Genomic DNA, 20,815 nt, shown 5'->3' with positions numbered 1-20,815 from the left:
TATGCAGGTAATTATTTCAGTGTCCTCCCTCCCAACCCCCCCACTCCTGCCCTGAGATGAATCATCCCAGGTCAATAAAAGCAAAATGGCGGCCCTTTTCTTCTCCCTCACAATGTGACGCGTCAATGGGCCTTTTTGGTATTCATTTGCTAGCGGATAAAAGAAATAGCCCTCGACGTAACACACCTGACTCGCCTCCTAGACTCCAGGTGGTGTTTTGTTTGGGAACGAGGCCCAATGGGAAGGAATGATCTGGAATCTCTTTAGAGTCGGGAGGGGGTAGATTTGTGGGACACCAAAGTCCCAAGGGGGCTCCTCCAGTTGACCATGCTCCGCTTGCCATTTAATCCTGTGTGTACATAAGCATCAGAGGTTAGAGAGGACACCCATAGGGAATGAAGAGCTTTGGAGCAATCAAACACGGTTAATATTTCTTTCTTTTTTTACTGCTTCTGACCTCAGGGTTAAGTCCAGTCCCATTCTCCTCGTCTCCCAGTGTTCCTGCTTCTGCCATAGTTAATAAAGCCAAACTCTGACTCCACTGCCCTTTGGGATTTGGGATTAGATATTAGGGGAAAAGCCATTAGAGGACAATGGTAACGGATACTGAGCCCCTTTACGTTTTAGGATTAGTCTAGTCCCGTGTGGTAGGCGACTCAGGAACGCCAGATATGGAGAAACAGGGGGAATGAAATCTTTGTGATCCCTTGAGTTAATGTGTCCTCAGCAGACCCGTTCCAGTAGATCTGGAGATTAGGCTTCTTTAATTGATAACCAGGTGGAGGTAAGCCAAAGGAGGAAGTTCAACCCTCAGGTGGAAGTAGGTCAGTGCTTCAATCGGACATGGAATTTTCCGTGGCAAGTTTAAAGTTACAAAATGTAACTTTTTGGGCGGCCCGACCAAATCCACATAGAAATGTGAGTCATAGATCTTTCATTCCCTTTGAAACAAGTCTAAGAAGCGATAGATATTCTCTATGCGTGCTATTTTATGCTTCCCATTTTTAAGTTTCATTTTTGCCTCTTTTACTTTTGGTTTTGTGTACCAGCTTCAAACACGACATTTTTTATTTTGTAAAGCATATTTCACAGCGGTTTAGAATGGTACAATGATTCTCTACACTATGACCGCCTGGTGTGTCACATCAACTGTTATTAGGGGAACTATAAGAATACATTTTTTCAACCACGGTGGAGCTATTTCTGCATAGTGCATCTTTAAGGAGAGACACTTGTAAGTATTTATGTAGTACAGTAGTAGGTTAGCATTTCAGTTGTAAACTTTTCCATGACATGGGGGTCGTTCTTGAACTGCAGTGGCATTTGCACTTTCCATGAGAAATAGTTAACACATCATACATGTTTTTGTTGGTATTGAACTGTTTATCAATGATACAACATAATGTCCTTTATACTGCAAGTCTTTGTTTAGGTATTGTTTAATGTACTTAGTGTAAGCAAATTGCCTTTGTCCCAGTAGTAATGTGTAGAGTTGTACTGACATGTTTTGGGGATTTAGAGATACGTATCTATTATTTTGAATGCTAGAAAGTGAAGAAGATTTTTTTTTTAAATATATTGTATAGATGAATTAAAATACCTTTGTTTTGTACTAGGATAATGTCTGCCCCTCAGTTTTATGTCATTTGGTGTTACCACCTTGAACACCTCTCATTACAAAGATAGTGTTATGATGCAATTCATCTTACTGTTGTACATTGCAATGTGTCAGTATTATTGCATCTGTCCCTACTCAAATAAATGAAATTAAATGACTACACATCAAGTAACTGAATCAAGCGGTAAAATTGAAGCACGCTTATGGAACAGCGGGAACTGTGAAGCTACACAAACGTAGACACAGACACGTGCATACACACACATGATAACATACGCACTATACGTACACATGGATTTTGTACTGTAGCTATGTGGTAGTGGAGTAGGGGCTTGAGGGCACACATTTAGTGTGTTGTGAAATCTGTTATGAATGTATTGTAATGTTTTTTAAATTGTAAAAGCGCCTTCATTTTATTAAATACAAATATGGGGCCTCCATTTAAGAAAATCCACAAAAACCTAAAATGTCTCATTGGTGTTACCATCGTTGGTGTTACTACTCTTCCTGGTGGTACAATGTTATCCTACGAAAAAGGGTTCCGAAAGGGTTCTTCGGTTGTCCTCATAGGAGACCCTGTTTTGGTTTCAGGTAGAACCCTTTTGGGGTTCCATGTAGATCATTCTGTGGAAAAGGTTCTTCTGGAACCCAAAATGGTTCTACCTGGAACCAAAAGGGTTCTTCTACCTGGAACCAAAAAGGGTTCTTCAAAGGGTTCTCCTATGAGGACAGCCAAAGATGCATTTTAGTTTCTAGATCTTTCTAGTTTCTAGATCACCATTTTTTTTTCTCCGAGTGTAATGGTATTTCAAGTCATTAAGCTGCCATATTAGTGATTTAGAAGGGGAAGATTTACCCAAATACATTTAAATCAAAATTAAAAAACAAGAAGGTAAACATTTTCATAAATCCCCAAATGACACCGCAATTCAAGAATGACACATAGGGTGTAGCGTTGTTTCTACATTAGTAGTAGGAGTAGTAGTAGTAGGAGTAGTAATAGTAGTAGTAGGAGTAGTAGTAGTGGTAGTAGGAGTAGTAGAAGTAGTAGGAGTAGTAGTAGGAAAAGTAATTGTAATTATCTTCTATTCAGAATTTGTTACTGCTAACTGTATTTACACGAGGATCATTTTACTATGGCCCTGTCCCACCTCCCCCACAAGGTAAACCTGAGACAACCCCACTACTCAGAGAGAGCCCATGGATTTGACTGGAAGGACTAATCTCCTTTTGCTAATAGATTTACTGTGTTGTCTTTAATTACAGTATCTCATGACACCGGGGTTGGGTCTATGTGTTGCTATTTGCATGGCTTACCACCGGATCAACTCTTTAAGCCCTGAGTTGGCGTCAGAGTCGTTTGCTCTGAGGTCTCTTCGCAATTTACAGTCCGGAAAGAAACAGATTACAGAAAAAAAGAGAGAGAAAAAAAAAAACTCTATTCGCTGTATGATTGGTGTTTGTGTCTGCCGAGCATCCATCCCAAGCCGGTTTGACTGAGAGGCGCATATTTATCTAATTCTGATTTATTTCACCCCGGCACTAATGGCTCCTAGTTTATGACCCTAGTGCGCATTGTTTTGCACAGATGGCGTTTCATTGGCGAAACAGAAGTTCCTCAGGCACCACACCGGCCCTCCCTTTTCATAGCTCATTTCATTGGCGTAATGATAAATATAGCCCTCTTTCTCATCTCTATCTCTCTGAAATACTGCATCAAGTCTCTGTGTCGCTATCGGTGTACCACGTCTGACTGTTAAAGAGGGATGGGGGTTTGCGGTTCGGCTTTACCGTAAAATCCAGATAAGTCTAGATGATAAGATGCTTGGATTAGAGAGCCCAAACTCAGGAAATGGCCCCACAACTGAATTTTTATGTCTCTCTCTCTCTCTCTCTCTCCCTCTCTTTTTTTCAGGCTCCAAGCCTCAGCAGTAAATACTCTTACACAGGATTTGATACTAATAGCTGTCATTTGGTGCAATTCACTGCAAGGGAGAGTGATGTGCATTCATAACAATGGCAAAGACAGGGAGCGTAGGTGTTCAAAGTGCCTGAGCTCCACTCCAGAGAAGGAGGCTGTATGTGACTATTGTGTGTCTGTGTCTGTGTCTGTGTGTGTGTGTGTGTGTGTGTGTGTGTGTGTGTGTGTGTGTGTGTGTGTGTGTGTGTGTGTGTGTGTGTGTGTGTGTGTGTGTGTGTGTGTGTGTGTGTGTGTGTGTGTGTGTGTGTGTGTCCGTGTGTGTGTGTCTGTCCGTGTGTGCATGCCTATGTATTTGTCTAGAGGAGAAGGACGGACAGTGTAAAAAAATAGAGATGGTTAGAGACAGAGAACGAGAGATTGAACCAGAGAGACAGAGAACGAGAGATTGAACCAGAGAGACAGAGAACGAGAGATTGAACCAGAGAGACAGAGAACGAGAGATTGAACCAGAGAGACAGAGAACTAGAGATTGAACCAGAGAGACAGAGAACGAGAGATTGAACCAGAGAGACAGAGAACGAGAGATTGAACCAGAGAGACAGAGAACGAGAGATTGAACCAGAGAGACAGAGAACGAGAGATTGAACCAGAGAGACAGAGAACGAGAGATTGAACCAGAAAGACAGAGAATGAGAGATCGAACCGGAGAGACGGAGAAGGAGAGATTGAACCAGAGAGACCGAGAACGAGAGATTGAACCAGAGACAGAGAATGAGAGATTGAACCAGAGAGACAGAGAACGAGAGATTGAACCAGAGAAACAGAGAATGAGAGATTGAACCAGAGAGACAGAGAACGAGAGATTGAACCAGAGAGACAGAGAACGAGAGATCCAACTAGAGAGACAGAGAAGGAGAGATTGAACCAGAGAGACAGAGAACGAGAGATTGAACCGGAGAGACAGAGAAGGAGAGATTGAACCAGAGAGACCGAGAACGAGAGATTGAACCGGAGTGGAAGACAGAACGGGAAAAAGGAGGGAAGAGACGAGAGGGAGACAGAAGGAAAGGGACTGCCTACCTAGCGCTGGTTTTTTGCGTGATAGTTAACAATGCTATAAAGCAGGCCCATCTCAGGACTTCCCATATAACTGCCATCTGTCGGCTCGTAAACTTGTCAGGAGGGGTCGGGTTCGGCACGAGCCACAGAGAGGCAAGCAGGATCTGAGAAAAATGACAACCCATTCCCCCGACAGACACTGAGCCTCCATTACCAGTCAGACATCTCCCCCGCACCAAGCCGCCACTATCATATGACAGCACAGTGGCACGCTATAGCAACATGCAGTGCCGGAAACTGACACATCTCGCTGCCTGACATATCTCGCCACCTTGACTTGCAGTAGAGAGCAGAAGCCCAAAACATAGGACACTTGTGATAGATTTTCAAACCTGAGCCAAAAGGCCTTTGCTTTTATTGAAATCGCTTGGCCATCGTCCAACGTGTCGGCTAGATTCGACGGTTACATGTTCGAAGGACGCTCCACTTCGAGGAGGATGTTTGTCTGCTGCCAATGTTTTTCTTTTCTTCCTGATTGAGGGATGGTCCAAGGTCAGGGAGGGATGGCGGTGGTAGCCGAGCCGTGTAGCGGCTCCACCATATTAAATTACACAGAGCATTGCATTAATCTGTCAAGATTGCAATAAAATACGGATCAGGATTAGGACCAGGGATGAAAGTTAATATTTTAATCAACCCCTGTGTGTGTCCACTGTCTTTAAACAGGTTGTAGGGAGTGCGAGGAGAGGGTGGAAGGTGGGGAGGAAGAATGCATTATATTTCCATTCTCTTTTATCGACCCTCTCTCTCTCTTTCTCTCTCTCTCTCTCTCTTTCTCTCTCTCTCTCTTTCTCTCTCTCTCTCTCTCTCCCCCTCTCTCCCTACCTCCCTCTCTCCAGGTTTGACACCACCTACCACGCCCCCCCACAAAGTCAGTCAAGAGAACCCTTTCAAAGCATCGATCAAAACCAAGTTGTCTTCATGCTCCCCATCTGCCCTGGCGTGCAAGAGGGCTCGGCTGAGCGAGGCGAAACCCTGCAGGCCCCTAGCCCCAACCTCGGCCCCAGGCAGGAAGGGCCCAGAGCAGACTGAGCTGTACGCCCAGCTAAGCAAAGCGTCCACTGCCCTCCCCACCTCTGTGGTTGCTGCGACGACAGGGGGCTGCAAGGAGGAGCGCTGCTGCGGCAACAACAAGCGGAGTGTCCAGCCTCGCTGCTACGGTGACCACGACTATTGTCAGTCCACGGCGACCAGCACAAAACAGGACCCTGCCGCCGGCGCTAACACTAATGCGGCTAACGCTACCGTTACCATGACGACTACTACGACAGCCCCTCTGAAATCCAATCCGGGTGTGGCGGAGGACAGGCATGTGGAATGTAAGGACTCAGCCATGCCACCCTCCTCCTCCTCTTCATCCTCTACATCTCCTCCTCCATCTTCATCTTCTTTGGCCAAGCAGCTGCAGCAGCAGCAGAGCTCTTCCCCTGTGGGTAAGGAGGCTCGGGGGCAGGACCGGACCCCCATCACCCAGGACAAACCACACCCACCACAGACCCCAGAAGGGGACCAGCACTCTGCCAGCAGGAAGCAGCCCCTGCGAGACCAGGATATCCGGGCGGAGCTCAACAAGCACTTTGGCCGCCCCCAGCAAGCCATCTATAGCCAGGGTGAGAAGGGGGAGGAGGTGGTGGTGGAGGAGGGGAGACGGGGAGGAGGGGAGATGGCCGGAGCCCTGCAGACCCCCAAAGAGAGCCCTGCTGGGTACGAGAACTACCCCAAGCTCCCTAGTTCTGGGTCTGGTTCTACTGGGTACCTGCACCCGGGCCTCTCTCCCTTCCACGAGGAGCTGGAGGGTCAAGGCGTCGAGGGGCACTTCCTCTACCCCTGGGAGGGCATCCCTTTGGACCTGCTTTTCGAGTCCTGCTCGCCGTCCTGCTCGCTGTCCAGCTGCTCCCCCTCACGGGGCTCCGTCTCGCCCCCCTCCTCCCTCCTCCTCTCCCCCAGACACTTCCACTGGCCCCACTCAGGCTCCCCCTCCTCCCGCTCTCACTCCCGATCCCGATCCCGCAGTTCCTCCTCCCACCACCGGAGGCGCTCCCTCTCCAGCTCGCCTGACGGACGCCCCTCCTCCAGGTGAGTAAACCCTCTACTCACTGTAGCTAGGTTCCCATGTCCGTACTACCACACCACTTAGACATCATGCCCAAAATATCTACTGCTTAGCTTCATTCTAAGTAGACTGCCAGTGTGAATATAGGAATACAGCCAACTAGCACGTTCCCTCCTGGTGGGAGACGTTTCCCTTCTGTTGTTTGAACGTTGCCTAAGCGTTATGGGCGGCTCTGACGGTGCTCCCGGCAGGAGGTGGACAGCTCAGTCGTGTAAACAGGTCTCCTCAGCCGTCAGAGACGGTGTCAGGAGAGGATAGGCCCTGCAGTATGAGGCTCTCCAGTCTCCCCGGAATGGGGCCTCTAGCTGCTTCTGCATCCCCAACCACAGAGAAGACTTGTTATGTTCCTGGTGAAAGAGGCTTTAACAACAGGAGAGAGTGTGACGGGGCCAGGGAGAATCCTTCCTGGCTGGACTACTAGACGGTGGATTGTGTTAGGCTGGTGTAGTGAGGCTAGCCAAGCTCAACCGTCTCAGTGCTTAACTACAGAGCAGATCTAGGATCAGGCCCCTCCTGTACATGTAATCTTATTCATTGTGATCTAACTGAGGAAACTGATCCTAGATCAGTACTCATACTCTGAGAAGCTTGTACATGCAGACCCAGGGTTCCACTAGCAGATACCAGACGAGGAGGTTTGGTGTGTTAGTCAAACTGTGAGATCAAAACTGTATATCAGAGAAGGCGGCAACTAGGAAAATGAGCGGTGCCTGAGGTGTTGTGCTTTGGTTGCTTCAACGTTGTCAAAGCCTCCTTTCCCCTGGCAATGACTGTTATCGGAGCGTTTTGTCACTCTCATTCCCACCTCCGTTTTCCCGGGATCTACTATTTGATGCGGCGCGTGTTGTTTTAGGCAGCAGCTGTTGTTTCATTGAGCGCCAGGCGAGACCCCTTCTTTGTCCCCAGAGATGAAAGCCAAATCTGGGGAGTTTAGTTCTTTATCCCCTCCTCTGAAAACAATGTGCATCATCACAGCAGCCCAGGAAAAACTACATTTCCCATGGTTCCCTTTGATCAGAGCAAAGGGAACGGATATACAGTAGGTATACTTTCAGCAGTCTTGCATTGAGTGCCTTGCAAACTGGATAGACTATTCATTCACTTCCCTCACGCTCATAAGTGAATTGGTTTGCTGGGTTACTGAAAGGTCAGTCTCAATGGAGGTGAGCTTTGCCTTCTGTTTTGCAGTATATCCTTGATAAATCATTCAGGCTGAGGACTATCGCCAACGTTATGATACAGTACACAGAGACGGTCACTAGGTTGCTAAAGATGTCCAGGTTAGAGGTTGAAAGAAGAACAGCGGGGAAAAAGTAACCTCGTAAAAGGTCAGGGATACCCGAGTATCTCAAGAACTTTGTGAAAAATGTTCAACAAAATGTCCTCAAGTCTCTCTACTCCCCCTCTCTCTTTTCAAACTCTCCACTTCCTTAACTCTGTGGACGTTGGACCATAGCCTAACTTCTCTCCTTCTATTATTCAAGTCTCCCTTCTTCAGCATCAGGTCAATAATAAAGCAATGGGAGCTAAAGAGCCTGTACTCTGTCGGGATACTAACTTTAGCGTTTGGCCGCGGGGCCTAAGGAACTTCCCCTCATTTAACATAGATACGTGGTGCTTGTACAGTACATACTGGCCCTGGTGGGAGGAAAGGTGAGAACATTTAAACCCAGCTGTACTGTGGAGGGGAAGAGTGAAGGAAGTCAAATTCGGTCAAACTTGGGAAAAGCGTTCTGAAAATATTGCTGAATATATTAGGACTTTGTGGGTTTTTTTAAATGGTCAGATTTGACAGTGTGGCTCTGTAATCTTGTAAGGAAAGGATATGAATGAGGAATGCCTAAGTATGTCTAGACAATTTTATCGGATTCACAGATACCCATCTCAGATATGATTTAATTTATTGGAATAATGCTCGCAGTCGATAAGACTGAATTACGCAGAATGCACAGTTACATTTAGACAATACTTTATTATTAGACTCCAGATGATTGACATCTTGGTGATTAATATGTATTCTGTTTTTGCAGGTCTCGCCACAACATGGACTCCAGCACTTTGCGGTCCAGGACCCACAAAAGCCCTCACTCACAGTCCAGATCCCCCCTCAGTCGCAGGCCACGGTAAGGGTTCAACACATCCCTTACACTAAACCAGGGGTAAACAGCTCGGGTCCCTCATGATCCAGTTCCTTCAATTGAAGTTAGTTTTCATCCTTGCCTTGTAACCAAAACATATGTATTGACTGAAAACCAGCAGGATTGTGGAACACGGTGTTGAATATTGGCACTCCTTCCTTAGCCATTGATTAGCCAGATGACACCAGACAAGCCCACAGTCCTATTTTCCCATCTCTCCAATGCATGGCCACATCTGACGAAAGTTGCACTTTTTCTCCCCGGATGAAGCTCTAACTAAGCTGAAAGTAATGATGTGAAGTAGGGCTGACAGTGGCAGCTGTCCAGCTCTCTACTGTGCATCTCACCCGCTCTCTCCCGTGGGCCTCTCCTGCAGGATCCATAACCTTTACGACCAGGAGAAGGCATCTTCTTATTAATGCCTTTGTTTGTTTCTCCACCCCTCCGGGAAGGGGGACATTTAGCCCAACTCCTTGGTGGGGTTTCGGCCGATACGTTTTATAAGTGCGGACGTGAAAATGAAGGGCAGATGTTGGAAGGACAGCGGAAGGGCGGTGGAGGACAGTGAAAGTGATGGGTTTGGTTTCGTCCCTCCGCAGGTACGACAGCTACGAGGAATACCAGCACGAGTGTCTGAAGCGGGAGGAGTATCGCCAGGACTACCAGAAGAGGGAGTTTGAGAGGGCTGAGCAGAGGGAGAGGCAAAGGGAAAAAGCAATAGTGAGTTCCCCTGTCATTTTGTCTTATATTCTGAGTATTTCAAACATTAGGAACACCTTCCTAATATTGAGTTGCACCTCAGAACAGCCTCAACTCGTCGGGGCGTGGACTCTACAAGGTGTCAAAAGCGTTCCACCATGATGGTGGCGCATGTTGACTGCAATGCTTCCCAACATTGTGGCAAGTTGGCTGGATGTCCTTTGGGTGGTGGACCATTCTTGATACAAACAGGAAACTGTTGAGTGAGACAAACCCAGCAGCCTGGCACCTACTACCATACCCCATTCAAACGCACTTACATACACAATCCATGTCTCAATTGTCTCAAGGCTTAAAAATACTTCTTAACCCTCTCTCCTCCCCTTCATCTACACTGATTTTGAAGTGGATTTAACAAGTGACATCAATAAGGAATCATAGCTTTCACCTGGTCAGTCTTTGTCACAGAAAGAGCAGGTATCCTTCATGTTTTGTATACTCAGTGAATCTCTCTCTCTCTCTGCCCATCTCTCACCCCCCCCCTTCTCTCTCTCTCTCTCTCGCTCTCTCTGTCTTTCTCTCGTCCTTCTAATGGCAGCCTGGTATTAATATAGCCCGGCTGTGCCCATCGCTGTCTCACACACCCTCTGCACTACCTAGACAGGGCAGACAGTTGAGGGCTCGTTGCCGTGCCTGCTGCCTACTGTTCCTCTGTAATGAATGAATAGATGCAAAGTGAGTCACTGAATCATTCAGGGCTCCACGCGTTTCCTCTTTATCTCAGGGTTGTGTATTTTTAAAAGTCTCCAGCGTCTGGGAACGGTGTCGGATCTTATTAATCACACCACAGGGGCAGATGTTAGAAACAGGAAGAGAGGGAGAGAGGGAACAAGGCTAAAAAAAGGAAATTCACTGCCATGGAAATGTACACTGTTTAAATAAGGAATCTTTCCAGTGATCTAGTTCAAATTCAATGAAAATGGGATGAATATCAATTCTCCGTTCTCTACCTGTCTCTGTGTGAGATTGCACACATTTTAAACATGCTAACACAGGATGATAAATGTGCACGTCAAATAATGCACACACGCTATCTTTGGCCTGCATACATTTTAGGTGAGACAATTACGGGCAGCAAAGCCAAGCTGTCAGTAGAGGTTTGGGAGGCCAGATGATGCGAGGGCAACACACACAGACACACACACACACACACACAGACGGCCAGCCTCGGGGTGCCGTCTCGGAAAGCCGGCGTATTTTTCAATTGTCAGCATCTAAATCCCTAATTCAGCAAACACTTTGTCTCATACTGTATGTGAAGGGAGGATAAGAAAAAATAACAATACTGAATATTACGGTTCATTTGTATTTTTTTGAGGATTGGAGCGCATGTCTTACCATTTAGAATGTATCCCATAAGGCACCCTATTCCCTATATAAACTCAGCAAAAAAAGAAACGTTCTCTCACTGTCAACTGCATTTATTTTCAGTAAACTTAACATGTGTAAATATTTGTATGAACATAACAAGATTCAACAACTGAGACATAAACTGAACAAGTTCCACAGACATGTGACTAACAGAAATTGAATAATGTGTCCCTGAACAAAGGGGGGGTCAAAATCAAAAGTAACAGTCAGTATCAGGTGTGGCCACCAGCTGCATTAAATACTGCAGTGCATCTCCTCCTCGTGGACTGCACCAGATTTGCCAGTTTGTGCTGTGAGGTGTTACCCCACTCTTCCACCAAGGCACCTGCAAGTTCCCGGACATTTCTGGGGGGAATGGCCCTAGCCCTCACCCTCCGATCCAACGTGCTCAATGGGATTGAGATCCGGGCTCTTCGCTGGCCATGGCAGAACACTGACATTCCTGTCTTGCAGGAAATCACACACATAACGAACGGTATGGCTGGTGGCATTGTCATGCTGGAGGGTAATGTCAGGATGAGCCTGCAGGAAGGGTACCACATGAGGGAGGAGGATGTCTTCCCTGTAACACATAGCGTTGAGATTTCCTGCAATGACACCAAGCTCAGTCCGATGATGCTGTGACACACCGCCTCAGACCATGACGGACCCTCCACCTCCAAATTGATCCCACTCCAGAGTACAGGCCTCTGTGTAACACTCATTCCTTCGACAATAAACGTGAATCCGACCATCACCCTATGGGGAGACAGAACCTCGACCTGTCAGTGAAGAGCACTTTTTGCCCTTCCTTTCTGGTCCAGCAACGGTGGGTTTGTGCCCATAGGCGACGTTGTTGCCGGTGATGTCTGGTGAGGACCTGCCTTACAACAGGTCTACAAGCCCTCAGTCCAGCCTCTCTCAGCCTATTGCGGACAGTCTGAGCACCGATGTAGGGATTGTGCGTTCCTGGTGTAACTCGGGCAGTTGTTGTTGCCATCCTGTACCTGTCCCGCAGGTGTGATGTTCGGATGATCCTGTTCAGGTGTTATTACTAGTAGCGCTGTCTTAGGCGTCTCACAGTACGGACATTGCAATTTATTGCCCTGGCCACATCTGCAGTCCTCATGCCTCCTTGCAGCATGCCTAAGGCACATTCACACAGATGAGCCGGGACCCTGGGCATCTTTCTTTTGGTGTTTTTCAGAGTCAGTAGAAAGGCCTCTTTAGTGTCCTAAGTTTTCATAACTGTGACTGTATTTTCCTACCGTCTGTAAGCAGTGAGTGTCTTAACGACCGTTAAGAGGTGCACAGGTGCATGTTCATTAATTGTTTATGCTTCAGTGAACAAGCATGGGAAACAGTGTTTAAACCCTTTACAATGAAGATCTGTGAAGGTATTTGGATTTTTACGAATTATCTTTGAAAGACAGGGTCCTGAAAAGGGGATGTTTCTTTTTTTGCTGAGTTTAGTGCACTACTTTTGACCAGGGCCCATAAAGCTCTGCTCAAAAGTAGTGCACTATGTAGGGAGTAGGGTGCTATTTGGAACAGAACCTTAGTCTAGGTTCTTTGCGGAGGTGAACTTCGAGTTGCACTACCAGGTGACTGATTTACATGTATCAGTTACCAGTGGCCCCGGGGTAGCATTCAACATTTGAATGGATCTCTATAGACTCGCCCCAGTAATGGCAAGTAAATGAGTGAATAAATAATTCCAGTTATACAACAGCCTAGAGGCTTGTTCTGCATTATATGATTAGCAGATGCAATTAAATTGCTCCCACAACCATAATTGCAGCCTCGTGCGGTAGGTCTAAATTATGCCGGTGTGACCTTTGTGTCCTTTGTGGTTCGTGGAAAATGGTGTTTTCTCCCCCACGGCCTGTTCTTAGTAATGGTATTTTCTCACCCCACGGCCTGTTCTTAGTAATGGTGTTTTCTCCCCCACGGCCTGTTCTTAGTAATGGTGTTTTCTCCCCCACGGCCTGTTCTTAGTAATGGTGTTTTCTCCCCCACGGCCTGTTCTTAGTAATGGTGTTTTCTCCCCCACGGCCTGTTCTTAGTAATGGTGTTTCGTACAGGTTTCTTTAATGGTGTTTGTGTAACGGCAGCTTATTGTCTGATATTCAGAGCCAAGCGAGAGGTCTAATTCTCTAGTGCAACAGTTACCCATAATTGAAGGACACTTAAAAATGCATTTGTCCTCTTTTGACTACAGATACAGGCTTCTTAAGTTGTGTAATACCAAACAACTCATTGGCTCATTTTAGGTTCTCAGACCACAAAACGAAAGAGGAAGAGCAAAACTCTGATAGTCTTAATGTATACGGTTCTATAAAGGCTAGGGGGGAAAAAAGAAAAAAAGACAAGGGACCATAACGAATCTGTCCTATCAGATAAGAGGAGGTATTTAGCACAGCCCGACCAATCAACAGGGGAAAAAAACAAGAGCGATGTGACAAAAGGGTGGCCTCGAGTCAGCGCTCGCCATCAGGAGTTCCGAGTAGTTCATTACGGCCACCGAGTGGGCCTGAAGGGGAGGGAACAGCAGAAAGGAGAGGAATATACTCCTCCTTTAATCTCTCTCCCTCTCTCTCTCCGTTAATGAGCAGGAGGAGAGACGGGTGGTGTACGTGGGGAGACTGAGGTCCGACAGCACGCGGACCGAGCTGAAGCGGCGCTTTGAAGTCTTCGGCGAGATCGAAGAGTGTGCCGTGAACCTGAGAGATGACGGGTAAGGCCCCGGGACTGTGTGCTCGCATGTGTGTGTTTGTGTGTTGGGTTTATGGGGGGGAGGGGGGGGGGGGGTGGGGTGTAATAGGATTCATTGTAGTACATCGTTCCCTTCATTTCTACCCTCTGGGTTAGGTGGAACACAGAAAACTTTGGGCTTTGCATCGACTTCTATGTCAAAGTCAGGAGTAGACGCAGGGCAGGAGGGCGCTTGTTTGCATTCCAGTCATGTCTGTTATCCTATCTATCCCTAGCCTATAAAAAGCCCCAAAGATACATTTTTATTGATTTCTCTTTTGCATATAAATAGTCTGGATGTCCGCTACCAGAAGAGAACCTGACGTTGTTGGTTTGACTTTTCATTTTCTGTTCTTGACCGCAGGGACAATTTTGGCTTCATCACCTACCGCTACACTTGTGACGCCGTCGCTGCCCTTGAAAACGGACACACCTTGCGCCGGTCAAACGAGCCCCAGTTCGAGCTGTGCTTCGGTGGACAAAAGCAGTTCTGCAAATCGAATTATACAGACTTGGGTAAGTGCTGCTTTGTTGTTGCTCGGGAGAACCCTGGAGCTTCTGCTAATACACGCAGACTGTCAAAGGGAGTGAAGGATGGAGGGGAGGGTCAGGAAGCCGGGAAGCAAAAAGGCTCGAATGATGCCTTTCAAAACCAAAAAGCTTATTTTTACTCTTATCACCCTGCCTCAAGCGTTAGAGTCTACCTTCCAGTCATCACGGGCAAAAACAGTTCAGGGGTCAATCTGTGTACAATTCCCCTTTAACCAGCACCCATATAGGAGTATATCTTGAGGAATGGAGAGGCATTGTTCCATTCAATTGTTCACAGCCTATATCTTTGTACTTAGTCGATACTCGAGAAGTGTGGAATTGGGAAGAAAGAGAACGATGCCCTTTAAAAGCTAGTCCGCGGTTTGTTTTGATACCCTATATACAGGCATGTATATTTTATGCTCTGGAGGGTAAAGAAAGGTAGGTAGATGGAAGGAGAGAGGGAGGGAGGGAGGGATGAAGGGAAGAGGGGTGCAAGGTTAAATCCCCTCAGCCCCTCCCTCCTGGGTGAGCCTCCGTCTGTTGCCAGCTGTTGTGGTGTTCAACAGAGGCAAGACCTCGCTGTGTTACCTAGCAGCGTGTCATCCACCGAGGGAGGGAGGGAGGGAGGGAGGGAGGGAGGGAGGGAGGGAGGGAGGGAGGGAGGGAGGGAGGGAGGGAGGGAGGGAGGGAGGGAGGAAACGAGCCTAACAGCAGAGGCCTGATTGACTAATAATCAGCACTCTCTTCCTCATGCTTTTGGACACAGACGCTGACACAGGGTCGGCTCCTCATGGCGGCAGCCCTACAAAGTGCCGGCGACTTAAAAGCACGGGTAGAGCTAGTCGATTAATCTGAGGAAAAGGTACACAACGTGCGAGTGCATGAACGGAAAAAGAAAGCGTATACGCCCGAAAGACTGCACTCATTGTTCAGAAGGACACGGCTATAGTGCCGGATGACGCATTTGATAAATAATGCAAGGCACTGAGACAAATCTTGGCTTCTCCCTACGTAGACGCCTGTTGAAAACCAGAACAGAAAGTGGGGTCTCCATCCCTCCTTTTTCCATCCTCTCTTTACTATAGCCCCACTATCATTAACAGACGGTAGACACTGGGGGCGATGTTTAAATAGCACTATAGCCGGAGTCAGTCAGTCCATCAAGATGGATGCTCGTCTGTGTGTCATTTGGTCCATTTGATGATGGCGGTTAAGATGCCAAGTGGGGCTTGTATTGTTGTTCCTATTTTCCACTCGACATTCGTTCCACGACAAAGCGTAGGGCGGGGAATGTTTAATGCAGGGCGAACTGGGAGGTCAGTAGGTCACAGCAGAGGAAAGAACATGGAATGTTCTTCCAAGGAACAAAGACGTTAATGTTTATTTCTGAGGCTCGGGCCTGAAACCAGTGGCATTCATGGCGTGGACGTTTGTGAAGTGTACAGCGACGATGCGTTAATCCCAGGCCCTTGAGGAAAGACATTGACGACTGACACTACTAATCAGTTTCGGGATGAAAAGAAAGACCTTCATTCTGCTTCCTTCTCTTTTTTTAGAGAGAAAGACCAGTTTATCCCAAACTGCCCATGACGGGGGTAGGATAAAAGAAAGGGAGAGGAAAATACTTCCTGTTCAAAGCGAGGGAACTTAAATAATGTCATGCAGTAGCGGCCTCAGTTCCTCCTCTCAATCTTGCCTGGCTTTCTCGTCTCGTCTCATTTTTTTTTTTGACTGTCCATTAGTTCTAAGTAGTGCACATGGGTATTTGTCATCCCTCAAGGTGCGCGGCGTACCCCTTGGCCATAGCATTAGATCACGACTGGCATCTCCTGCATGCCATGGTCATTCCCATTTCTCAAGCTCTCAAAGCGTGCTGCTGCCCGTGTGGGGGCCCCATTTGTGAAGCTGTCTGCCACGAGAGATAAGACACATTTATTATCGCGCCGACCAATCAAAATAAATGCCCCCTGCCGCTCGCTCAGTTTTGACGATTTTGTCGCTCAGTATCAGAAAAGCTTTATTTTCCACCCTGAGCCTTTGAATGATGTAAAGATGAATGGTGTCTAAACATCTAATTTGTGGGGAGATATGAAACATTGTAGGGGGGGGGGGGGGGGGTACAGATAGCTTTCAGACTTATTGAAAAGCAACCGATTCAGATGAGTCCCTTCACATAGATGCAGATAGTCATACAGATTTGCAGTTGTTTATAGGATTATGCCAAATGGTTTGAACGTCTTTTGAAATGGATGTATTCAGAATATAACTAATTCACGATGACTTGAGTTGTCAAACATTTAGGGGCAGTTCTGGACAAAGATTCATCTTAGTGCTGGACTGAAAGGAATTTCAGTGGAGATTCTTGCCATGCTTTTCAGTCTCGGACTATGCTTTATGTGTCCAGGAAACTGCCCCTCAATACGCAAAACAAAACAAAGGTGAGAGGTGATTTTGTGACAAGAATTGGAGACCACTTAGACTGCTTAACCCTGACGTCAATATCCATCTCTCGTTTCAGACTCCCATTCTGACGACTTTGATCCAGCCTCCACTAAAAGCAAGTACGACTCCATGGATTTCGACAGCTTGCTGAAAGAGGCCCAGTGCAGCCTGAGAAGGTAACAGTTGCCCTGTCACCTGCTGTCTACAAAGAGGGATGTCTTGATACCTCACTAATGTTTCTGTCCGTCGACTACGAGACTTCCAGAAGTTTTACACTCTATGTAAGAGAGTATATAAAGATGAATCTCTATATATAGACCTATATATATATATATATATATATAAAGTATATTAACAACAATGTTTACATGAACATAGCTTCTGAAGAAGCTGGGAAGAGACAGTACCGGGAGAGCCAGTGAATCCTCATAGCCTGTGTACAGATAGATGTGTGTGCTGTACTGTTGTACAACGGTCAGTGAAAGACAAAGACGTTGATGAGATTTTTCTCTCCAAGCACTACAAACACCCAACAAATGCTTTGAGTGGTGAAAATGTGCAGGTTGTTCAGGCTTTTTCTTTTTTTTTTTTTTGTGCCTGATTTTCTTTTCTTTTTAAAAAATCTGGTGTTTGGATGTGGTGTTACACTATTAACGAGAGATAACAATGCTGTCTACATTTTCGGACAAAAATGTAGCCCTGTATTTACAGATATGATCAAAATATGTTGTATTTTTTTGTGTACATATCAGACAAAGTTCTTTATTTGTTACAGCTATGCACTGTAAAATGCAGCCTTTTGATGAAGAAATTTTCTTAATTAAGAATGTCGATCTGTAGTTATTACAATGATGTAAGACATATTGTACACCTACATGAAGTTTAGAGGACATGACATGATTGTAAAAATGTGTTGGAGGCTCATTTCGAGGGAGCATGTCAACAAATCTCCTTTTTTGACCTTTATTTTGTTGGGATAAAAAGTTAACCATTTATAGTTTTAATGTTTAAAGTTTCTCAGTGTTTTTCCTCAGACAACTAGTCTAAAATGCATTTTTAACGTGTTTTTTCATGATTGTAAAAAAACAAACCCCGTTATTTTTATGAATCATTTCTGAAACAATCAGTATGTATCAACTCATTTTGATTTCAATGATTTCTATGGTTCTCGTTTTGATAATGTTATCCTCTTTGAGGAAAGACTACTACTATGTTTAATCTGTTCAAACAGGATAAACCGTGCATATTTATCTATTTACTTTAATATTTGACTCAAAAATATTTATGGTTCCCATGTCACATGGTGTACCTCACACATTTCAGCTATTTATATTGTTATTAGATTTGTGTTATTTAATTTACAATCAGTGGTAAGATGAACAATAAATAACAGTTTTGTGGGAATATTTCTTTCTATGCCTTTCAGAAACAATCAACATTTTCTTAATAATCTTCTCGAAACAGTGGGATGAGATATGCTGCTCATTGTCCAAGTGACTTCTGTCTCCACAACAGTGGTTTGCAGCCATGACAAAATGTCTACCACGTTATTTTCCTTTATACACGTAGAACATGAAGCAATAAAATGATTTAGCAGGTATTTTGTTGTACCACACTGTAAAAATCGGATTTGTTGCTCCACACACGCTTGATTATGTGAATGCCAAACAAAAGTTTACAATTTTCTTTCCAGATTTTTTTTTAAATCTTGTATTTGATGTTCAAAAAATATATATACATGCTGATAATATTTACATTATTCACAGTAATTACAAAAATAATTAATAATAATATAAATGAAAGAAAAAGTATTTAAAAAAGCAATAAATTATTTTTCAAAGTTGTACTTTAGCTTATATTGTTGTGTGGTTTTAGATCCGACCCATTACCCAATCGCTGGCTACATACGGGGATTCCATTCCATTCTTAGCACGGTCACATGACTCATCACCCAACAGAGAACACTTACAGTATGTTCTAGTCAGTCAACAGTCATGTTTGCACATTTAGTGTGAGTTTGGGTCTGTGTGTTTCTGTAGAAACCATGTGGCAACTGTACAAATGTAAACGAATGCAACGGAAAACACAGTGTTAAAACTGTAGTGTTCAGCAACAAGCATCCTAGCACCAAAACATTTGTCTGTGTAGCGCATGTCTATTAAATGACAGCCGATAAAGCACAAACTACTTAGGCTATCAGGCTCTCCTGTCTGAATGGCAGTACTTGAATGACATCCTATAAGCCTAGAGAAACTACTCAATACTGCATGCTACTGCACCATTTTCCATTAGGCGATGCTGCCACACAGTCCAGATATCACAGCACCTTCGACGTGACATTAAAGGTAACCTTGTGCTTTCTGGTTGAATTAATATCCTGTTTATAGTGAGAGCCAAGTAACGAGAAAAAACTGGCTCCATCACGAGACGTAGGACCTTTTTTGTATGAAAGCTTCACTGATCACAGGCCACCTTTCATTAAGATTGACTGTGTAGATGAAAACGAGCTAATTCTCCTGATGCAAAGAGGCAAAAATCAGTGGGGGAAATACTTCCCCCTTCACCTGTATTTCAACATCTTTTTAGATTTTCTGTACAGCGCATGGGTAATGGCGTCGCGTCCCATTTGATAGATGTGGCTTTAATCATTGTAATAAAATAAAAAATTCGCTTTGTAAATCGCCTAGAGTAGCAATATATTATAACACCTTATGGTCCTCAAAATGTCACCTGTGGCAGACTCTTTATTAATGTGAACTACTGAGGAATTCGCCACTGCTTAAACGTTTGTTGGGTGATCATGTTTCTTTTGGAAGGACAATAATGTTTGCGAGTGTGAGCGTGTGTGTGTGTCTGTTTATAGGCAGATACTGTATGTGTGTGTGTTGGGGGGGTGGGTGGGTGGGGGGGTTGCTTTGGGTTGTTACCTGTTTGTGTCCTATCCACATTGCCTTCTGCCAAGTCCTAATCGATGCCTTTTGTGGTTCCTATTGTATGACTTTCTTGTGAATTTTATTTTGATGTGCAATTCTCATCAGCCTCAACATGTCAATAAAGGGAAATGTGTTTGAAAGAAACTCACTGGGAACTGTCCTGTCAGGTAACTTTCTTCTTTACCTTCATCCCTCCTGCTTCCTCTCTTATTGTCATGGTGAGAGTGTGTACTTGCCTTAGTCAGGCATCATTGTGACCAATTTCATTTGGGTATGACTGTAATGGCGTTTCCTTGAAGTCTACCCTCTATGCTATAACTTAATATATGAACATACCTGTTTTACTGTGTGCAATGTTAGACATGAGACCAAACTGCCTGTAGTTGTTAGCATTTACTGTAGGTTTGACAGAGATATATATATATATATATATATATATGCGCATTAGGTTTCTCTAGCATCATGGACTGTATGAAATGAAAGTCTACTCATGTAACATTTCAATGCCTTCAAGTGTTGGATCCTTCTCCCTCAGCTACCACTCTCCACCACTAAGAAATTAATTAGACCCCAGCTTTCCCCTCTTTGATATTCCTATCACCTGAGCGATGCTATATATTCTCCTAGTTATCTATGTCTACAACTTTAGCCCAGCGCACCATGACTCTGCAAGTTAATTAAAAAAGTTGAGAGGACAAATTCATTAAAGTCACAAAATGGCCGACGGAGTACTGGCAAGCTGATGATTGCTTCGTTGATATGCGACGGGCTGCTCATTATGACTGTATCGCTCGCAGGTTGCCCTCGTGGCTGGGCCTCTCACTGCGAGCCCCCTAACCTTTTTTCTGCCGGTTTGAAGGGAAATGTGGGAGGAATGTGCATTAAACTTTAAGGCTGGGGGTCTGATTGTGTTTTTTATTAAGGGCTGCCGTTTAGCCCCAGAGAAAAAGTGGTGGCCAGCTTTCATTTCAGCTCAGCTGCAGCACTCCAGCTGGAGGTCTCTCTGCTTGCCCTTTCCACAGAATGAAATAGTCCCGGGAAATCTCAATCCAGATAGGTTCTTATCTTACTGGTTAATAATAAAAAACACATAACAGATCATGTCGGGCATCCTATCGTGATGGGGGAAAGGGG

The 20,815-nt window shown here is 45.3% G+C and overlaps 1 protein-coding gene across 9 annotated transcripts in view; it reads left to right on the top strand.

Moving 5' to 3' along the window:
* The window catches only part of LOC139378989 (peroxisome proliferator-activated receptor gamma coactivator 1-alpha-like), a 60,136-nt gene extending 40,511 nt beyond the window's left edge, over nt 1-19,625 (top strand). For all 9 annotated transcript variants that reach the window (XM_071121672.1, XM_071121667.1, XM_071121671.1 and 6 more), the window contains exons 8-13: nt 5,498-6,734; nt 8,802-8,894; nt 9,509-9,629; nt 13,634-13,755; nt 14,137-14,288; nt 16,825-19,625. In XM_071121672.1, the coding sequence (XP_070977773.1) occupies nt 5,498-6,734; nt 8,802-8,894; nt 9,509-9,629; nt 13,634-13,755; nt 14,137-14,288; nt 16,825-16,928 (1,829 nt within the window). In that variant the 3' untranslated portion in view covers nt 16,929-19,625. The remainder of the gene's footprint in view (nt 1-5,497; nt 6,735-8,801; nt 8,895-9,508; nt 9,630-13,633; nt 13,756-14,136; nt 14,289-16,824) is intronic.
* The last annotated feature ends 1,190 nt before the right edge of the window (nt 19,626-20,815 follow it).

This window comes from Oncorhynchus clarkii, chromosome 21 (assembly GCF_045791955.1).
Source record: "Oncorhynchus clarkii lewisi isolate Uvic-CL-2024 chromosome 21, UVic_Ocla_1.0, whole genome shotgun sequence".
NCBI lineage: Eukaryota > Metazoa > Chordata > Actinopteri > Salmoniformes > Salmonidae > Oncorhynchus > Oncorhynchus clarkii.
Note: the sequence above shows the minus strand (reverse complement) of the source record. Positions and strands in the feature narration are given on the sequence as shown.